Source organism: Pteropus vampyrus, unplaced genomic scaffold (assembly GCF_000151845.1).
Source record: "Pteropus vampyrus isolate Shadow unplaced genomic scaffold, Pvam_2.0 Scaffold35, whole genome shotgun sequence".
NCBI lineage: Eukaryota > Metazoa > Chordata > Mammalia > Chiroptera > Pteropodidae > Pteropus > Pteropus vampyrus.
In genome coordinates, this window is record NW_011888816.1 from 1,451,257 (window position 1) to 1,472,106 (window position 20,850).

The window sequence follows — 20,850 nt, forward strand, 5'->3', positions numbered from 1 at the left end:
CCACTGAAAGATTTCCCACATTCACTGCACGTGTAGGGCTTCAGTCCAGTGTGGATCCGCCGATGAACAACAAGGTTGGAGCTATGACTGAAGGCTTTTCCACACTCCTTACACTTATAGGGTTTCTCTCCTGTGTGGATTCGCTCATGCACCGTGAGGTTTGCACTCTGACTAAAAGCTTTCCCACACTCAGTACATACATACTGTCTCTTTTCCTCTTGAATTCTCTCATTTATTGTAGGCCCAGAGCACTGACTACCATCTTTTTCAGAGTCCTGATCATTCAGTTCTGTGAGTGTTTTATTGTCTTTAACTGTCTTATGCTTGAAGTTTCTTGTCTTTCTCCTCATTTTCTCTTGCCTGGAGCATTCCAGTGGCCTCTTGAGTCTTCTCTTTCCCACAAGTGGAGCTTTCTAAATTTGACTTCCTTGGCAACACCTCCGTGGAGTTCTCTTGAAAGTATGAGATTCTGATTTTCCAGGAGAGCTACTTTAGAATCAACACCTCCTTGGTCTCAGTTTCACCATCTGACAGGAGAGACAGAAATTGTACATGTCACCTGTTCTCTATACTAGCGGAAGGAGAATTATCCAAGGATAACAAGATGTGGTAAACCACAGGGTCTCATATGGATGAATAAGTGCTCAAAGGCAGGAGGAATCGATCAAAAAAGATAAAGAAAATGAGGATCGATATAAAGGCCAAGGTAAAAGCTCATGGAAAGCCAGGGCCTGACAGCACCCCAGCAGGTCCAGCAACAGAATGAGCAATGAATAACATAAAATCCACCCTAGTTTCTTCTTGTCTCATGCTCTACCCCCAGAACTGGAGGCATCTAACTCCTAATCTGGTCCCTAGAAAAAATGAATTGAAAGATCCTTAGTTCAGTAGCTCAAATGACTAATCTTCAGATCACTTTGGCTTTTAGTTTCTTGGTGACCTATTTCCCTAGGCCCAGTGATAAAGTAGCTGGCACAAAATCAGTGCTCAAGAATTGTTGTATAGAACAGCAACTGGGATTCTGTCTTGGGATACAACAAAGATTTCATCTTTTGCTCTAATGCAGGTACTAGGCCCCTGTCTACATCCCTGTTCTTAGGCGCTGTCTTGATAAGGGGCAACACAATTCTTCCAGTATTGGAGTCTAGTCACATCATAGCCTACTCTGTAGGGGATGATCTGTAGGATCCAACCATATGTGCTAGTTCGGTCTGTCTGCTTTTCAGTAAACTATCACTCTGATAGACTGAGACTACTAGGTGAACTGGAGAGGCTGACAGGGGAACAGGATTAGTTAATGAATGGCAGGAGAATCTCTGAGAGGACCTCTTTGCATGGCATAATGGTAAGGTACTAAAGATGGCAAAAGGGTGAGAGTAGGACACAGCACAACCATGAGGGGTGGATCATGAAACCAATGTCAGGAATGAGCAGGAATTTCATTACTGTTTTGACACGAAACTTCATATGTATAGACAACACTAGCAGACCTCAGATCTAAAGGGGGTTGGGTCATAAAAGAAAACGGAAAGAGGACCCCATGGTACTAACACATGATTAATTTTCCTTTACTATGTTCCTTTACAGACCTGTCCATATTCATAGTTATATAGTTATAAATACATAGTAGATATAATTTTGCATCCTACTTCTTCCACATTGCTATTTAATCTTTATATAATTATAACTGTGTAATTTACCACCAACTGAATTCATTTTCATTTCTCTACAATTTTGCTAATGTTAGATATTTCTGTTTTTCCCTGAGGTTTAACCACTATCAATGCTGTCATGATCACTTTATACATATGGTTTTCTTCCTACTGAAATATAGTCCTAGGATAAAAGTTCCACAAGTGAGTTATTGGGTCAGGAGGAATGAAATTGTTTTGCTGTACTACCTACTACTTTTCGAAAAGGTCTGACTAATTTCCATTGTCTCATAGCTTTCTAAGAAAGTTAGTCACTCTCTCCAAAGGAGTTGCGCAGCCAGTGGCAAATATTCAAGACCAGCAAGAAGAGAAGAGAACTGTGGAAATTAGAGTTCACATATCAGAAGTTTGAGTGCCACTGATGCTGCGGGCAGGTACATATATACAGACTCATGCCCAAGATACAGAGGGTAGGCAGAGAAAATAGTAGATGAGGGTGGATTCTGGCCGGGATCCTGGGTGCACTGACATCTAGCTACTGCCACCTCCCTTAATCAAATAGGAGGAAGCAGGCGGCGAAACTTCAGTGAGAAGCCAGGGGACTGCAGAGTAGAGTGGGATAGCAAGGAAAGCCCCTTCCTGAGTTCTCTCCAAGAATGTCGATGGTCCTTTTTGAGTTTCTTCTCTATTTTTAATATCTGAACCTTCCTCTTTTCTTCATTCATTTCTTAAACTTGTAATTCTACCCTGTACATATCTCTGTTCTGGGTCTAAGGAAAAATTTTAAAAAGTATTGTTGCAGAAAAGTAGAAAATAACTATTTGTAGTATGAATAAATGGCTGAATGAACAGTGGGTAAGTTAATATATTTATTGTTATGAAGGCCTTCCATTTTACTGGCAAATTGTCTTCTGCTAACTTGTATTATTTTTTAATTTTTCATTTTACAGTATTATTTATGAAAAGTTGGGAAATTACTTTAGAGGAACGGATTCCCATAATTGCTAGAACAAAGCACGTTAGAGATTCAGAAAGAGACAGTGCCTTGAAGCTAGCCCCGATGTCTCATTCTCAGGCATTGCTGATCTGAAGTTCTTCAGCTAGTATAGTAACTATTCCATCCTTAAAGTCTGTTACGGAGAAGAGTAGCTTTGCAGCCTTACAGGAAAATGTGTCCAGAGAAAATGTTAGTAGTCAGGTATTTACACAGCTCTCTCACTAGCAATAAATACCATTATTGAATGCAAAAACAAAAGAGCTATTATGTACTGAATATGTCCCCCGAAAATTCATATTGAAGCCCTAACTCCTAATGTGAGTCTATTTGGAGATGTGACCTCTAAGGAGGTAATAAAGGTTAAATGACGTCATAAGGGTGGAGCCCTGATCTAATAGGATTAGTGTATCCTTAAAAGAAGACATATCAGAGAGCTCCATTTTGCTGGTACTCCTGCTCCTCCCCCAAAACGCACAAACTGAGGAAAGCCATGTGACCACACAGCAAGAAGTGGCCATCAACAAGGCAAGAAGAGTCCCTACCAGAAATGTAATTGGCTGGTCACCTGGATCTTGGACTTATAGCTTCCAGAACTGTGAGAAAATAAATGTCTGCTGTTTTAATTTCCACCCAGTCTATGATATTTTGTATGGCAGCTGAGCAGATTAATAACACAGCATGAAATACCATATCAACATTTAGGAGCATAATTACAATGGAGTAAATGGCAAAACAATAACAGAGCAAATTACAAATCTACAAAATATCCAATCAGGAGATGAAAGGAGCCAGGGGAGAGAGTGCTTACTGGGGCTTAGAATGCTTGGGGAAAGGTGCTTAAAAAAGGCAAAACTTTGGCTAAGCCCCAGAGGACAAGTAGGAATTGCTTTCTTAAAAAGAAGCTGGCACAGGGCCGGTGCACTCAGAAATAAGTAGGAAATTATACAATTACATGAAGCTTCATGAAGGCAGGGATTTCTGTTCATTTTGTTCATCAATGTATTCCTAGCACCTAGCAAGCACTTGAAACATTTTTTGTTGTTGAATGAACAAATGAAATTCTTTAATCAAGTTGTCTGAAGTGACGCCAGCCAAAACACTGAAATTATGGGGCAAAAATTGTGGATGTGATTTGGTGGTCAATGAGAAACATATTCAGAACAGAGAAGTAAAATCTACCCTTAATTTTTTCCCCACTCTACATTATTTTTTCTACCTTGCTATTCTCTTTTCTGGTCACTTCCCTTCTCATTGTCTTATCAAGAATATAGCTTTTCAAGCATTACCATTCACTTCCCTTAGTCCCTATCTCCACCCCATAACACATTCATGTTTCTCTCAGCTGCATGAACCGGAAATCAAGAAAGAGGCAGCTGGGGGATCCCATGAGGAGTAAATTGAGAGAAATAAAAAGAAAACCCAAGAGATGCCACCTAGGAATCGAGTGATCACGTATCCTGGTTTTCCTAGAACAGCATTGTTTGATACCTGCTAATCCAGTATTATTATTAATGGTGCCCCCTTTAACTCACAAAAGTATCCCAGTTTGGACAATAACTTTTATATCATCCTACCAAAAAGCGAAATTAGGAAAAGAATGCTTTAGGAAGATTAGCCCAGATGGATTAAAGGTGAAAAGAAGGAAAGGGAAAGGAAATGAGCTGAGAGGCGACTTTAGGAATGTAGTACGGGTGACTATTATGGGCCTGCCACTTCCTTGGTGCCTAAAAATATTCGTTGAACAAATGAACGAATCAATGAGAAAATGAGACCCTAGTACAGGGTCTAATGACAGAGCAGAGAACAATGAAGTCTAGCTATTTCCAGGAAAGCATATCAGACTGAACACAGAGAATGACTGAAGGCAAGAATTCAAGGTAATCAGATCTAGGTGTGAATATTGACAATGGTAGTGTCACTAAGAAAGAGATGTTGTAAAACACTTGAGATAAAAAGAAGAATATTTCAGAAATGCGAATTTGAGAATGGTAAGACAGGAAGTCATGAAAATGTAAGCTTGCTAATATGGAGTTTTGGTTAGAAGGACAAGTAGGAAGAAAGACAAATGCACATGATGTGCTATAAGGAAGCCCAGGGTGATTCTGGGGGACCTGAGGAGGAAGCAAGACTTGTCAGGAGATCAAGGAGGGCTGGTCTGAGGACATTTTTCTCTAAAGGATACCCAACTATTTGCCCTCTGCCCAACTGAGTGGAAAATTCCTCAAAAACTCTGGAAGAATTCCAGGCACTAGGGAGATGGAGTTTTGGCTGGAGAAACAAGAGAGACAGATGAGGCCATAAGGCCAGCAGGACATTAGGGGTATCCAGGCAACTGTGTACACAAGCACAATCTCAAGACAACCGGCAAATGGACAAGGACCAATGAAGCCCCACAGATCTTTCACCCACAAATCCCTGAGATTGATGGGTAAGTGTTCTAATCTCAGGGGCATCACTCATATCAGGCTGTGAGAAACTCACAAAGGGCAAAGTTTTATTAAGAGAGACAGAAAGAGACAGAAAGAGAGAGAGAGAGAGAGAGACAAAGACAGAGACAGAGACAGAGACAGAGACAGACAGACAGACAGAGATTTTTTACCTAGGAAGGTTGTATTCCTTTGATTCGCCAGCATCACCTGCCTGGTCAGGTCCCTCAGAGCAGTGGTCACATAGTCCTTGGTTATAATTAACTGAAGTGGAGTGAGGAATAAGTGGCAATATCTGAAAATAAATTCCAGAGAGAGATGAGTGAAATGTAAAAAAAAGAAAGAAAAAGAAATATCAGGGACTATGTATCCGGGAGAGAAAAGCCTAAGCCTTAAGTATGAAACAAAGGCTGACACCATAACAGCAAAACAGATAGATTTAACCATATAAAAATGTCTATACTTCATAAAACACTATAACGAACGTGTAATACAAACTATAGTGGATTTATGCTAGTACTTGTGTGTGCGTGTTTGTGTGTGTGTGTGTTCCTCCTCCTCTCATCTACATATTAAGCTCTAAGCTCCCAGAGAGAAGAGTCTACAATATGCATATGTGGGTCCCACACAGTGCCTGGCACAAAGAGGGCTCTGTAAATGTTGTGCAATTTGAAATATTAAACTACACATGACCACTGCCACCACCAACATCACTCCACTACCTGTTCATCTCTTTCATGCTTCATAGTGTTTGAACACTATGACAGTGTATTCACATTCTTGGCAATTCTGTCTCAACAAGGTCATCAAAGGGCCTCAATTTCATTAGAGGTTACCTAGTCCAACTACTTGGAGATTCTCAGAAATGTCAGAGCTGGAAGGAACCACCCAGGCCACGTAGTCTTACAGAGATGGGGAAACTGGAACTTAGAGGAAAGCTGGGACTCAAGTCTCCTAACACCCAAATTTGAGTTCTACTACATTGCCCTTCCTCCCATCCCCAAATTCTACTTTTCAAGGTTCAGAGGCCCCACTTCCACTTCTCTGTTTCTCTCCTTCTGGATAAACAGCCATCCAGAAATGCTCCCTATCAGCCCTGGTCCTCAAATCCTCTAGCAGGCAGGATTCTTCTGTCCATACTAAGCTCACAGTACAGGTTTCACTTGCCCAAGAGGGAAGAGAATCACTCACTTCTGCGTATAACAGCCTCACTCCAAAGGATCTGCCAAGCACAGAGCTTGCCTGATCTCTTCCTTGAGTTTGATGAGGAAGTTTCTAATGGGGTCTTGAATCACTGTAAACAGATAGAAATGAGTCATCTGAGTGCCAAAATCACAGTGACACTCAGGGCAGTGTCCCCTCCCTGGGTAACTTCTCTTCCTATTGAACCGTGAGCAGTAAGGATAACCATCCTCATTCTAAAGATGAAGAAAGGAAGCTTCCAGAGGTTGAATGACTTGCTGAAGTTCTCATGGCCAGTGAGAGACAAGCCTTCTGTGTGAAGGAAACTCTCATTCCATCACACCATAGTCGCTCCTTTTCACCTGTTCTTTTGATATGTAAGTCTCCATACTCTCCCTTAACTGCAATATGCATTCCAACTGAGAAGTTCTCTGCGATTCAGCTTTCCAACATAAGTTTGCAGAAGGGAGATGAGAGGAATTTTGCAGTCAAGTGTCTTTACAGAGACGGAAAAGTCAGGTTTTAAAAGGATTCTAGGAGAATTTTTTTAATGATTACCCATCTCTTAGGATCACTAGGCCTCAACATCTGTTTCTCCCTCTCCCCCCCCAGATTCCCACACTCTGCTTCTAACCCCTCGAGCTTGTTCCATTTCTTCCCTACCAGAATATAGCTCTGCTTGTACACAACTGTAATCCCAGGAGCTAGCATACTACTTAGGTAGTTGTTCAGTAAGTATTTGTTGAATGAATGAGTGAATGAATGAGTAACCTTGGGCAAGTCTCAGCCCTTCTCACTGGGTCCGTTTCCTCACTGGGAACACAGCGGGGATAGGACTGGTGATCTGAATCAAACACTCAGGGGGTGTGGAGTCCCTTGAGAGCCAGGGCTGGCCCTGGACCGCTATTAGCAAGGCGGCCCTCTGCTTAGGGGCGAGGACGACACAGTTCCGTCAACACTATTAGTCCAGTCCGAGCGGGCAGCTACGCCAAGTGGGAGACGAGACCCAAAACAAAGGGCCAGCGCCGAACGAGGGGAGGCGAGTCCCACAACGACCCCTTGAGCTGCCGCATCCCCGTTTCCGCAGCGGGCAGCCGTGTAGGAGGTCTGGCTCCCGGCCAGTATCCCCCACCCACTCCCAGAACCCGGCCTGAACCCCAAAGCCAGGCTGCCACATACCCCTCAAGGAAAGTGCCTGACCTACATCTTGGAACGAAGCGCAGAAGGAACTACGTCACCAACGCCCCACTAACTCCCATCCTAATCCTCCGGCCCTTCTAGGCATCGGGAGGATTCTGCCTCTCTGTGCCGGGGTGGCAGGAGTCCTTCGGCCCCGGCTCAAACCAGCCACTACTGCGAGCTCTAGCCCCGCCCCCCGCCCAGTTTGTGCCCAATCATTGGCTGGGAAGACGAAGGGCTTGGCGAGTTTGGCCAATACGAGGAGGGCTCTAGAAGGAGTGGAACCTGGGGAAGGAAGGGACTTGGGTAGCGCGGGAAGAGGAACCAATCGACTAGGGGGCCGGCTAGAATCAGCTACCGTTAATCGGCAGTATAGAAAAATAACTTTTGGGTTCCAGGCTCTGCAGATACAGTAGTGAAGAAAATGAACTCGCTGCCTCAGGAAGCTTACCTTCAAGACATGTGAGAAAATAATAAATACGGAGAACGTAAGTAGTATGCGGGGAAAGAGAGAGGAGATGGCGGTGGGACTTTTTTACAGATGACAGGAAGTGAGCAATTGAGGCATGTGTGTGTCTGGGAGAAGAGAGTTCCTGATAGAGAGGGGACACCAAGAAGCAAAGGCCTTAAAAGAGAAGGGACGGAGAGTTCACATGTCAGACTTCACGGACTTTGGATGTATTCCGAATAACACTGAAGGGTTTGGGGACCGAGGGGTGACATGATCTTACCTTTTTTTTTTTTGTTCTGGCATTAACTAATTTAAGCCTCAGGGTAATTTTATGATAATATCATCCTTATTTTCTGGATAAGGAAACTAAAGCCTACGTAAGTGAAATGGTTTGCTTATGGTTGCACAGCTAGTAGTGGAAAATTTGAAATGTGGACTTGGGTCTTCTGACAATCGATCCTATATTCTTTTATCTACTGCCACATTCCCTCAAATTAAAGATTGCATTTCGCCCAAAAGATGTTGAGATATAATGAGCCATCGATAATCCCTTCACCTTTTTCAAACATTATTTTGAAATGTTTGAACATACACATACCCCTTAGCTAGATTCAACAGTTGTTAACACCTTGCCACATTAGTTTTTTCTCTCCTCATACACATACTCATTTTATCTGTTGTTATTGTTGAGCCATTTGAAAATATATTGAAGACATCGTGACCCTTCAACCCTAAATATTGCAGTATGCATCTCCTAAAAATAAGGATCTTCTTCTACATAATCAAAATACAATGGCCACCCTTAAGAAATTTAAAAATAATGTTATATCATCAAATGGACATACGATTAAATGTTATATCCATTCTCTATTTCATCATCTCCATTGTTCCCCAAATATCTTCTGCAGATTTTTTTTTAATCAAAGTTCACTCATTGCATTTGGTTGTGGTGTCTCTGAAGAGCTTCTTTTAGTCTAGAACAGATGAGTAACTTTTTTCATTTCATTGACTTTTTGAAGAGTCTAGGCCAAGTGTTATAAAATTTCTCACATTGTGTAAATCATAAATCAGTGAATTTTCCTGATTGTTTCCTCATTGTATCCCCCTATATGTCCTATAATTTGGAAGGTAAGGATAGAGGCTTGATTAGATTCAGTTAAATCTTTGCTTCACAGGTTGTGTTAGAACTTATTGCATTACATGCAAAACTTAATTTCTTTTTCTTTTTCTTTTTTTGTCTTTTGTGTGTATATTAAAATTTCTCCATAATAAAAAGCAAAAGAAAACATTAGTGCTGGTAAGGGGGGTTGGATCAAGGAGAGAAATAGTTAAAGGCTAGGGGACCTCTTTTTGAGGTGATGGAAATGTTCTAAAATTAACTGGAGTGATGACTGCACATATATGTGAATATTTCAAAACCACTGAACTGTACATTTTACATGGTTACAGGTTATAACACTGCCTTTGATGTAGCTCAGTGTTGTTTTTAGTTCTACCTTTCTCTTTCCCAGAATAGCTACCATTTTACATGGGTGAATTGTATGATATCTGTATTATATTTCAATAAAAGTGTTAAAAACAACAAAAACACAACAGAGAGCCATTCATGTGTCTGCCATAGGGCTGATACGGCCAGGTTTCAATTGGGAATAATATGCTGACTGAGAATACACCCCAGGAGGCAGTGGCTATGGCTTTCAACCCAGGGGAAAATATGTTCTCCTAAGAATAAGGCCAACTCCCCACAGTGGCAGGTCAATCCACATTTGCCCTTGAGTTAAATTTCTATTAATACAAAAACAAAAATAAAAACCCTGATATTATAGGCTAAATTGTGTCCCCCATAAATTGTTCATTGAACTCTGAACCCTCAGGACCTCATGATGTGACTATATTTAGAGATAGAGCCTTTAGAGAGGTAATAAAGGTTAAATGAGGTCATTAGGATGGATTCTAATTTAATATGACCAGTGTCTTTATAAGAAGAGGAAATTGGGACACAGATTAACACAGAAGAAAGACCATGTGAAGACAGAAGAAGGTGGCCATCTACAAGTCAAGGAGAGAGACCTCAGAAGAAATTAACCCTGCTGATACCTCGATCTAGAATATTTAGCTCCAGAACTGGAGGAAAATATATTTCTGTCGCATAAGCCACCAAGTCTGTGGTACTTGTTATGGTAGCCCTAGCCAACTTATACACCTGACTTCCTTGAGGAACAACATATTTGGTGGTGACTAACTCATGATTCCCCCAAGAAAAGGAAAAAGCTTTCAGAACCTGGAGATGCAGAGCAAGTGGCATATCAGGAGATGGCTTTGCTCTTGGTATCAGTAACAGGCCCGGACATTATAGTTTCATGTGGAGCATACCTTTAACTCTGCCCCAATACAAGCTATTCATAACTCTTACTCTAGCATATTGCTTTGGACAAACCAGAGGCCCCTGACCACATGTGCAGCACCCCTTGTTCTTGCAGATTTGGGGGAATTATCTAGCTGTTCCTGATCCTACAGTTCAAATATCCCACATATCCACTCTCAGTGGCAAACTTAGGGAACCTGTGAGGAGGTGAATTGCCTAGAGTTCCTCAAATCGTTCACTTTTGAGTCTTTTAAAGAATAACTACAACTATGTCATTCCAATGCTCCTCACTAGGACAGATGCAACAATGAATAGCCATAGTAAATGCACAGCTTAGAATGGATGTCATCAGTGGCTTTAAGTTTAGCATTGTAGCAGCTGCCATGGGGAACCACTGGTTTGGCTCCCGTTACCGCTTGAGTGTCATCAATTTTTGCTCATGGCTGATGCAGCCTGAATACTGACTAGAGTTTCCACTAGTGGCCTCTTCCTGACATCAGGACATGCTCTGTGACTTGCCAGAGTTCCACAGGTATGGTATAATTGCAATTGTTCTGGCCACTACTCCCCTGGAAAGTAACATAGTCTCCGTGAGGGGATATAGTACTTTTCAATTTTACCAAATGGGAATCAAAGTATATAATTAAGGTATACAGTCTGTGCCCTGTGGCCTTGAAAGTGTAGCTATGGTTGCCTTATTCAGTCTCAGGGGAATATATGTGGTTGTGATTATTCTCACGGTACCCAAATCTTGGGTGACTATTGGTTCTGTGCATGTCCATCCACAATTCATACGGCACCAAGTTGGGAAACTGAGTATCTTCTAAATGCCTCATCCATATATAAAACAATGTAACTGGAAAAAAAACGGGGGAGAAACCTTTAGTATCATCATAAAATGCCACTGTATAGTCATTCCTAGAAACTTTTAAGTCTATGGACTGGCCCATCAAAGGTGGAAAACATTGTTCTTAGTTAGCGGGAAATTCCTAAGCAAACATCACCCGAGGAACACTCACAGGTTAGAAAATGGGGATGAGGCATCACATGTCTCGCCTTCTGTCTTTTAATGTAAAACATTAACATGCCTTAAAATGGAAACTACACCCTTCCTCCTTTGGCATCCACCTGGGTAAAGTACAAGTCCCTTGGCCCTATGCATATATTAGTGGGAAAACTGTTGTGGTTAAGTAAGGTTTAAGTCAACAATGTCCTATCCTGGGTCAAATACAGCTGACACCGTAACACCTTCCTTCCTCCCTGCCCACCGCCCCGCCGCCCCAGGCAAGTGGTCCTACAGGGCCCTATACAGCTAGAACGCAGCTAGAACGTATCCTAATGTTAGGGGTAGTTTTTTTTTTTTTTTTTTAATCTTTCTATAGAGCAAAAGCCATCCTGTAGGTATTCGATTTATCCCTAACATTAGAGGTTTTCATGAATGTATCCTCTGTTGCACTCCCAAAAGGTCAATAATTTGACAGAAATGTCCTCCAACACAAGACAGTATGCAGTAACTTGTTAGCACCCAAAATCTCTTGATCTTCCCTATTGGATTTAAAAGCTGAATGGCCAGGGTTGGGAATGCAGAGCATAGCTGTGGAATATTTTCTTTGTGTGTGTGAGAGGTAAGAGGTAAGTATCCAGCTCCTAGCACCTTTACCGTATTTGACCACCTGGAGCATACCCATCTCCTGGGTATAAATTGTCTGGTTTTTAAAAATAAAATTGAGAATTCAATCATATTGCTTACTGATACTGTTCACTCTTTTTCTGCACTGTAGACTCACAGAGGGAGCAGAAGCTATGTGCTAAAATTAAAGATTTCCACACTTACTTCAGGAATATTTTTCAGAAACGTGTGCAAAATAATAAAAGCTCTGCATGACTTCTTGCCCTCCAAAAACTAAAAAAACAAAACAAAAAACAAAACCCTAACTCATGTGGATTTTCTGATGTCAAACAAGGAATAAACTATAACCAAGGCATTCGAACTTGCAATGAATTCTTCTAAGTGTAGTTTCTGGTGGATTAATTTTCTATAACTGAATGTTTTCTCACTTACCTCAAGAATAGGTTCTTTTCCCAATTTGGAGTTGCTGAGGTAAAATAAAGTCTGAGTTATGACTGAAGGTTTTTCCACATTCAGTTCTTTTACAACGAAGCTATTCAGAATCGATAGAGAACATGAAAAGGAGGCTCCATTGGGTCTACAGTATGAGAGCAGAGCAAAAAAATAGACAAAAAGCCGGCTCTACGTGAAGGTTTTCAACCAGATTAAAAATCATTGAGGTGCTTTACCACTGAAGTACGTATTAGTAATGTAAATTTACAACTAACCTGGCTGGCTTCAGATCCAAAGAGACAATTTTAACAGCATCCAATTAGATTCTAAAAAGATTCAAGGAAAACCCGCTTTCCTATTTGGGGGCAAATATCAGGACTGGAAAGACCTCATAATTGACTAATGAAGAAAAACTTCATTTGTGTTTTCCCTAACTAAAAAGCCCCTGCAACCTGAAGTGGTAAAAAGACATTTGAAAAAAATAAATTCAAAAACTGGAGTTCCAAAGAGAAACAAATTAAACTTGACAATCTTGACAGAAAAATTAAAAGGAAACCACAATGTACATTATGTATGAAAATGGAGCTCTAACTACATATACAAAACAGTAAATTAATTTTATAGAGCAGGTAAAACTTAATGCCACTCTGACATTCCAGTAAAAATGATTTCCAGATGTATGTCATTATGAATATTGGCACAGAAGAAGAGACCTAAAGAACACACTCAATGAAGAAATCAAAATATTGCTAAAGATTTGTCTCTCCCAATTCCCTCCCTAAGAATGGATCAGACTCAGGTATTTTCACCTTTCAAAAAATAATTCCCACATTATGCAAACTCTTCCAAAGTAATACAAGAAAAATAAAATTTCCAAATACATTTTACAAAGCCAACAAAACCTTTGTAAATTCAATCTAGTTCTATACTTTAAAAAATCACAAACAAATGGCTTTTATACCAGGTATACAAAGAAATTTCAATTATTTAAAAACTTGTCAAAAAATTTACAAAAAGAATGATATGACCCATAAAATTACACCAAGAGTTCTTTTAAAACTTGCTATAATTTAGCAATCATCTTAATAAAAACTCTTTAAGTATAACTGCTATAACGCATACTATGTGCCAAGCACCATTTTAAGGGCCTTATACCTATGAATTAATATCCTAACAATTCAATGAAGTAGTTCCATGTTATAGATGGAAGAACTGAGACACAAGGAAGCCAAGTGACATTCCTAGGATCACACACCTAAGAAAGTGGTGGAGTCAGGATTGAACCTAGAGTTCTAGGCACAAAATCTGTGTCCTTAACTATGATGCTATCTATATTGCTTCTTCTAAAAATAGGAATAGAAGGTAAGTTCCTACATACAATAGAATATGCATCAGAAATCAATAACGAAGTAACAATAGTGAGACTTCGAGTACATGTAGAAGATATCAATGAGGTGTTTGTATGTGATATGAGATGCCACTTCCACCTTTAGATGCTTCTGGTCTGGTTAGGGAGAGGGACAGGGAGACTGTACCCAATTTAAGTAAGATTCAACTAGAAAATTGTTTAAAAAAATTATTTATTAACAATGTATGAAAATTATTATCTATATGCTAAAAGAAATAATTACCATATCCAACCTCAAAGAACTTACAATAAATTTGTATGACTATATACATATATGCACTGAGAATAATTTACAAGGCAATTTATCAACAGCTGCACATTGTAGCACCAGCTAATTCAAAGTACTGAGGTCAAATGAATAAAAATTTAAGAGGAATGAAGAAATATTTGAAGACAGTCTTCCAGAGATGAGATGGATCTAATAGGTTCTGAGGGACATTAGCAAACGGGAAGAAGAAAAGGTTTTCTGGGTAGGGTACACAAGTGATTAGAGTCTAGATTGGAGTAGAAGTTTAAAAAGTAGGTAAGAAGGGCCATGACCAAGAGAAAGGAAACAATAAATCAGTCTTAGAGAATGACTTTATGTAAATGGTGAAAGAGGTAGAATACAATAAGGAATATCTGTCCTTGAGAAGCACAGTCGGCTTATGGGATGCATAAGGAAGAAATGATATACATTTTGAAACAATTGAGAGAGAGGGTATGAGAGAGAGAGAGAGAGAGAGAGAGAGAGAGAGAGAGAGAGAGAGAATGAGAGAGAGAGAGAAAAGGAAGGAAAGAAAGAAGCAGGAAACCTACATGTACTTGACATGTATAGTGCTTACTCCCCAATACTGGGGAAGGATTGCAGTGTTACTCCCACTCTCCCATCATCATGACCCAGTAGACAGCAGCTAAGGAATGACCCACTACAATTAGTGGTTCCAAAAGCACAGGCTGAGTACCCTTCTTATAAAGAAATTTAAATCAAAGTTCCTTGCTCTGTCTTGGAAAATCTGACTTACGAAACTGACCGAGCCAGAGCTGAGTGCTTCTCTCCAGTGTGAGTTCGCTGGTGGTGATTAAAAGTGGAACGCTGACTGAAGGCTTTCCCACACTCGATACATTCATAGGGTTTCTCACCAGTGTGAACTCTCTGGTGCACGATGAGTTGTGAGCTGTCACTAAAGGCTTTTCCACAATCATTACATTTATAGGGTTTCTCCCCAGTATGGGTTCTCTGATGCACCATGAGACTAGAGCTGTAACTAAAGACCTTCCCACACTCATTACATTCATAAGGTTTCTCACCAGTGTGAATTCTCTGGTGTATAATGAGGTGTGAGTTTTGATTGAAGGATTTTCCACATTCGTTGCATTTATAGGGCTTTTCACCTGTGTGAAGTCTCTGATGTCGAATAAGACATTTACTCAGGCTGAATGCCTTACCACACTCATTACATTCAAAAGGTTTTTCTCCAGTATGAATTCGCTCATGGTCAACAAGCTGAGAGTTCTGATTGAAGGCTTTCCCACACTCCCTACATTTGTATGGTTTTTCCCCAGTATGGAGGCTTTGATGCCGAATAAGACATTTACTCCGACTGAAGGCCTTGCCACATTCAATACATTCGTAAGGCTTCTCCCCAGTGTGGATTCTCTGATGGTCAATAAGATTTCTATTAGAACAGAAAGCTTTCCCACACTCATTACACTTGTAGGGCTTTTCACCAGTGTGAAGTATCTGATGTCGGACAAGGCTTTTACTCCGAATGAAGGTCTCCCCACACTCATTGCATTCATAAGGTTTCTCCCCAGTGTGAGTTCTTTGGTGGTCAATGAGTTGGGAACTCTGAGTGAAGGCTTTTCCACATTCATTGCATTTATAGGGTTTCTCCCCATTATGAAGTCTCTGGTGTTGAATGAGGTGGGAGCTGTGCCGGTAGGTCTTCCCACACTTGCTGCATTCATAGGGCTTTTCCCCCGTGTGGATTCTGAGATGAACTATGAGCTGAGAGGTCTGCCTGAAGGTCTTACCACACTCATTACACTCATAGGGTTTCTCTCCAGTGTGGATTCTCTGATGGCCAATGAGGTGTGAGCTTCGATTAAAAGCTTTGCCACACTCATCACACTGATAGAATTTCTGTGCCTTCAGAACTCCTTGATGCTCTGCAGGACTGGTGGACAGATGTGGAAGTTCCCCATGTTCCTTATAATCACATCCACCTTTCGTGGACTTGTTTTTATCCTCATGTGTTATTTCCAAGAAATCACTTTTCAGTCTGTTCCCTTCCTCACCTGAAGGTTGCACTTCTGGCTTCTCTAAAGCATCATCACAGGCATCTCCAGCCTCTGGTCCCGCAGGAACCACCTCACAGAGGTCTCCTGATGTCCCATCAGATGATTCTGATCCTTTAGAAATTTCCTGCTTTGGAGGCAACTCTGAATTCTCCATCCTAGTGTCCCCTGCAGCCAAGAGAAAGAAGAAAACAGCTTTTACTCATTTTTTGTCCCATTGAGGAATCCTGATTGTCAGGCGTCTATGTGCCTGAAAAAAACCATATTATTGGTGAGGAATAAGGTACCCATTGAGAATCGGAGAGAGAATGAAAAATAGCTCAAATTTTTCTTCATGGACAGAAAGACAAAGAGGGGTAAGATGGTCAGTGGAGGAGGATGGACAAAGACCCATCAGGACAGACAGATGCTGAGTTAGCACTGCCAAATGAGCAGGGTAATCAGGTAAGCAAGAGACCAGATGTAAAGCATGTCTGATCTTCCAGAAGTTACTGAGATGCCATGTCTCCTTAGTAAATGATAAACCCTAAGATCTTTTCCAACCATGACATTTTATGGTTCCATGATTCTCAGCAACAATGTTGTGGAGAGTGACGGCAAATACCTCAAAGGAAATATGAGAAACAGGATGGGAAAACACAAGTTGAAGGGAGATTCTGATTATGAGGGTATGGTTAGAAAAAAAGTATAAAAAAGCAGTGATTCTGTTATGATTAGGACAATGAGAACATTTAGAGAAATGATGGGTTGAGAAATGCTGGAGAAAAGTACTGACAGGGAGAGCAGAATTCTAAAGGTGGGGCTCTCCTAGACCCTGCAGCACGGGACTCGTAGTAACCAGTACTATATTTCTATAAAAATTAAGAAGGGCATCAATCATTGGAAATATAAATCAAAATGTGACTTTGGTACCTTGATAATCTAAAATCATAAGAAAACCGAAGAGTGGAATATGTGCTTTTGAATTCTAGAATTTTGAATTCAAAAGCTGGGAGAAGGGAGAACAATCAAGCTTATAGTTAAACACATAAAATGTGGTTCCTTTTAATCACATCTAAACCAAAGCTACAAATGCTACTTTAGAATATCAAAGTTGTAGATTTCTGAATCCCTGATTCTTAAGTCCACCCTCTCCAGGTTGGCTACTGTCCTGGACTTGTGCATCAGAGAATCTGCCCCAGAAACGTCCCTTTCCAGGATACTGTCAGGCCCCAGCTTTTGCTCAGAGGGAAGCTGAGGCAAACCATGCTTTGTGCCAAGTAACCCAGCTCATCCCAATGTGGACCACAGGTGACTGGACCAGGGCCAGGCACTACACCCACGTTTAGCTTTTCTGTAGATTAGTCATCAGCCTCTACTGTGGCCCAAGCCCAAGTTCTGCCCAGAGATGATATTTAAAGGCTGAAGCACCCTTGCAGCCCCTCTCTGAGTACACTCTGAACTGGAAGTAGGGCAAAACGAAGGAAATTACCCTATAGTCAGAGCTCAAGCAGAAATAACGCATGGAGGGAAGCCAAACCATCAGCCAGCAGAAGGTGTGAGTGAACAGAAAGTCCAATTAAGAAGGAGTTATGAGGGGAATGAAAGATTCAGAGTGAAGAGAACGGGCAGCAGTGGGAGGAGAAAACAGATATGCGGAGAGCAGCTGTGTTACATTCCCAGTAAAACAGGGCGGAAAAATTCATTTACTTTTGTTGCCAAGGCTCCCAGGCCCCGCGGTTTCAGGGAGGCCTTGCTTCTTGAAGTCTGGTGTAGCTGCTCGGTTTATACGGGGTTCCCAGTGCTGTAGCCTTACTGTGAGTCACAGCTCAGCCCTTAAAATATCTTGAGCAGCTTTCTGTTCCTCACAACTACAGACTCTAACTAATAGCCAGCCTAGCTCAATCCACGATGAAGTAGAGAGAAGCCTGATAACTGTTAAAGCTGGGTGATGGGCAAGACAGGTTCGTTATACTGTTCTCTCCCCTTTGTCTACATTTGCAATTTGTCGTGATAAAAAGTTATGAAGAAAAGGAATACAAAAGAAACCGTGAAGGAGGCAGAGCTAAGGGACTGGGGCACGGAACCATTACCCCATGAGGCCACGCTGCAGTGCGTTTCTGGCATGACGTTCCGACGCCGGGCTCTCTGATTCAGTGCTGGACCTTTCCACTGCCTCTCGGAGTAGTCCACAGACAGGAACTTGTACGCTGCAGACCCCTGGAATGACAAGCTCCTGTTGCTCAGTGACATTCCCTGCCTGGAAGGGCAGCGTCATCAGGGAGCACAGGGTAAGGGCCCTAACGGGAAAAAGGCTGGGGAGGGAGAGGCTGGGATGATACATCTAAAAGGACGAGTCCGGGACAAGAGAGTCCATGAATTCAGCAGGCGGGACCAGCCCCAGGAAAACACTCAGGCGGGAAAGCCACAGGGACAGTCTCAGAACGGGCCAGAGGCCGGCAGATGCGCTCTAGCTATTCCTGGGCCACGGACTCGGATCTCGGCAAAGACAGAAAAAAACAAACTCACCTGGGGCCTGACCGCCCGAAGCACCGTTCCCGCCACTTGGTCTCCTAAGATCCCTGCCTGGCAAAGGGCAGGCACCGGGGAAGCGCGTCGAGCTGGGGTAGGAGAGAAAGCTATGAGTGGGACGAGCCCAGCCCTTGGCTCCAGTGAGGTCTGTATCCCAGGGGTTGGATTCACGAGAACCCAGGCAGCTCCACACACACTGGCTCTCACCCCTCTTGCACACCACACAGGTGTTATCCTAAGCATGCTGTGACTTTTCCATGGAGGACAGCATAGACGGTCCCTAGTTAAAGTGAATACTGGCTTCTCTCAGCCCTCATCTCCAACCCTTCTGAAGGAAGCTGTACTTCATTTTCTTTTTAAATTGAGGTATAAGTGACATATAATAATTGTTTAAGGTGTACAACATAACAAATTGTCACTTGTATATACTGCAAAATAATCACCACAAAAAGTCTAGTTAACATCCTTTACCACATATAGTTCCCAAAAGATTTTTTTCCGCTTTGGCCGCACATATACTAAGATTGGAAGCTACACTTTGGACCACTTTCTCTCCCTCATGGCTCCGCTAGGATCAGCCTTGCCTGATTTCCCCCTAGGATCGCTGGCCCCTCATTCCCTGGTTTCTTTTCCTTCTCCTGCCCTCTTATTTGGACGCTCCAGGCACTCAGGCCTCGGTGCTTTTTTTCCTGTCAGAGATCACCGATGCTCACTGCTCTGATGCCTCTCTCACAGTTCTGTTCTCTCCTAGCCATCTTTCACAAGCTTCCAGTTGACTATTAGACAATTCATTTAGTGTCCCACAACAACTTAAGTTCAGTGTCCAAAATGCATGTTCTTATCATTTTCCCTTCCTGACTTCTCAAGTTGTCAATGATTCCAGATATTAGCCCCAAACCTCTAATTCCCTCTCCTCTTCGATGCCCCATGGATTCTTCTTTCACAATGTCTGTCTTATCTATCACCTTCCATTCCGCAAAACCCGACTCAGGCAATAATCACCCCACATTCATTCTCCTAGACTAGCTTCCTATTGAGGCTCCTGGCTGCTGGTCTCCCCATTTGATCCATAGGGCTCACATGTGCCAGAAAAATTGTCCTAAAATATTGTTTCTAATACAATATCCCCCGCCCCCAAAATCTTCCTGGCCTCAACTCTAAGGTCCTGTACAAGCAGACCGCAGGCTCCCAAATACACTCCTCCTTGACCCCGCCTCAGCAGGGTCCAGGAAACTCCCGCTAAGAGTCTTTGCTTATATTCTCTGCACTGGCACCTCCCATTTTCCTCTACCGTTTAAATCACTCCCTGATTTATCACTGTCCACTCCCACTGTACCTCCTCCATGAAGAATCCCTTGCCCACTTCAGCTCACCATTAACAATGTTCACACTGCTCATTGATGATGGCATCAAATGCTTGGCCACACCTATCATTCTTGTGTATCTTACAAGGTTGCCTCTTCACGCACTGTGACTGACTCTCTGGCAACTAGATAACAAGCTCTTTGAAAGCAGTGATGGTGTACTATACCTCTAGGGTCCCCAACAGTGCCTCTCTCGTGACATATGCTTGGCAAAAACTTGCTAAATACATAAATATTTGAATAAGAAAAAAGGAACACACAAAGTCACTCGGGAGGGAAGACCGAGGGTGGGGCAATGACGGCTTCCAAGAGGAGGGAAGTGGGGAGATGAAGGAGACTCCAGAGGAGAGAAGAGAGGCGTGACTTCAGGCCAGAGCTGGAGGGGTAAGTACCGGAGTGCCTATTGGGGAGGTGGTGGGCTCCTGGGTCATGAGAAGGTTCCAGGTGGGCTCCTGGGGCCAAACCCTCACTGAGGGGTAAGGCAGGAGAACATTCCTCTGTTGTACCCAGGGGTGTCACCTCTTCCAAATGCATTTCCTCTTCCTGTGCTGGAGCTGAAACCTAGAGACAAGGAAATACAATTGGGTTCAAAAGAGCATCCTTCAAGATACAGAAACCTAAACCTCTAAGAAGCACCCCCAGAAAGCAAGCCATGGAAAAGAAGAGCCTGAGTATCCTTCCAGCCCCACCAGTACAGCCTGCTGGAGGAAAATCTGTCAAAGCAGGAACTATAGCTTGCACTCCTACCAGCCATCCTTCTGTTGACCTTCCTGTTAGGAGACTGAAGACCAGATTACATAACTACTTCCATTGTGTGTTGGTTCTTCAAACACAAATTTGCTTTAAGAACCATCTAGAAATAGGAACCAGGAGAGCAATTTAGTACACTCCCTAGGGCCTTAGCCTATAGAAGAGGTCAATCAGAAGTACCACGAAAATAAATAATAATCAGTGTGTCCACCTGAATGTGCAC

The 20,850-nt window shown here is 42.2% G+C and overlaps 1 protein-coding gene and 1 long non-coding RNA gene across 8 annotated transcripts in view; both read right to left on the minus strand.

Annotated features, from left to right (window-relative positions):
* Nucleotides 1-362: 362 nt before the first annotated feature.
* Nucleotides 363-7,481, minus strand: LOC111738096. Its single transcript, XR_002779684.1, has 4 exons — nt 7,437-7,481; nt 6,267-6,369; nt 5,249-5,370; nt 363-527 (listed from the first exon to the last, which is right to left on the minus strand). It is a non-coding gene; the product is annotated as an uncharacterized LOC111738096 (long non-coding RNA).
* A 6,396-nt stretch (nt 7,482-13,877) lies between these two features.
* LOC105290304 (zinc finger protein with KRAB and SCAN domains 7) overlaps nt 13,878-20,850 on the minus strand; it is a 24,686-nt gene continuing 17,713 nt past the window's right edge. For 3 of the 7 annotated variants that reach the window (XM_023529053.1, XM_023529050.1, XM_011357353.2), the window contains 3 exons: nt 18,511-18,602; nt 18,075-18,201; nt 13,878-16,173 (listed from right to left, as the gene is read on the minus strand). In XM_023529053.1, the coding sequence (XP_023384821.1) occupies nt 14,723-16,173; nt 18,075-18,108 (1,485 nt within the window). In that variant the 5' untranslated portion in view covers nt 18,109-18,201; nt 18,511-18,602 and the 3' untranslated portion in view covers nt 13,878-14,722. Of the gene's footprint in view, nt 16,174-18,074; nt 18,202-18,510; nt 18,603-20,269; nt 20,435-20,850 lie in introns of those variants that run through there. The other 4 variants (XM_011357356.2, XM_023529051.1, XM_011357354.2 and 1 more) reach the window with 4 other exon arrangements.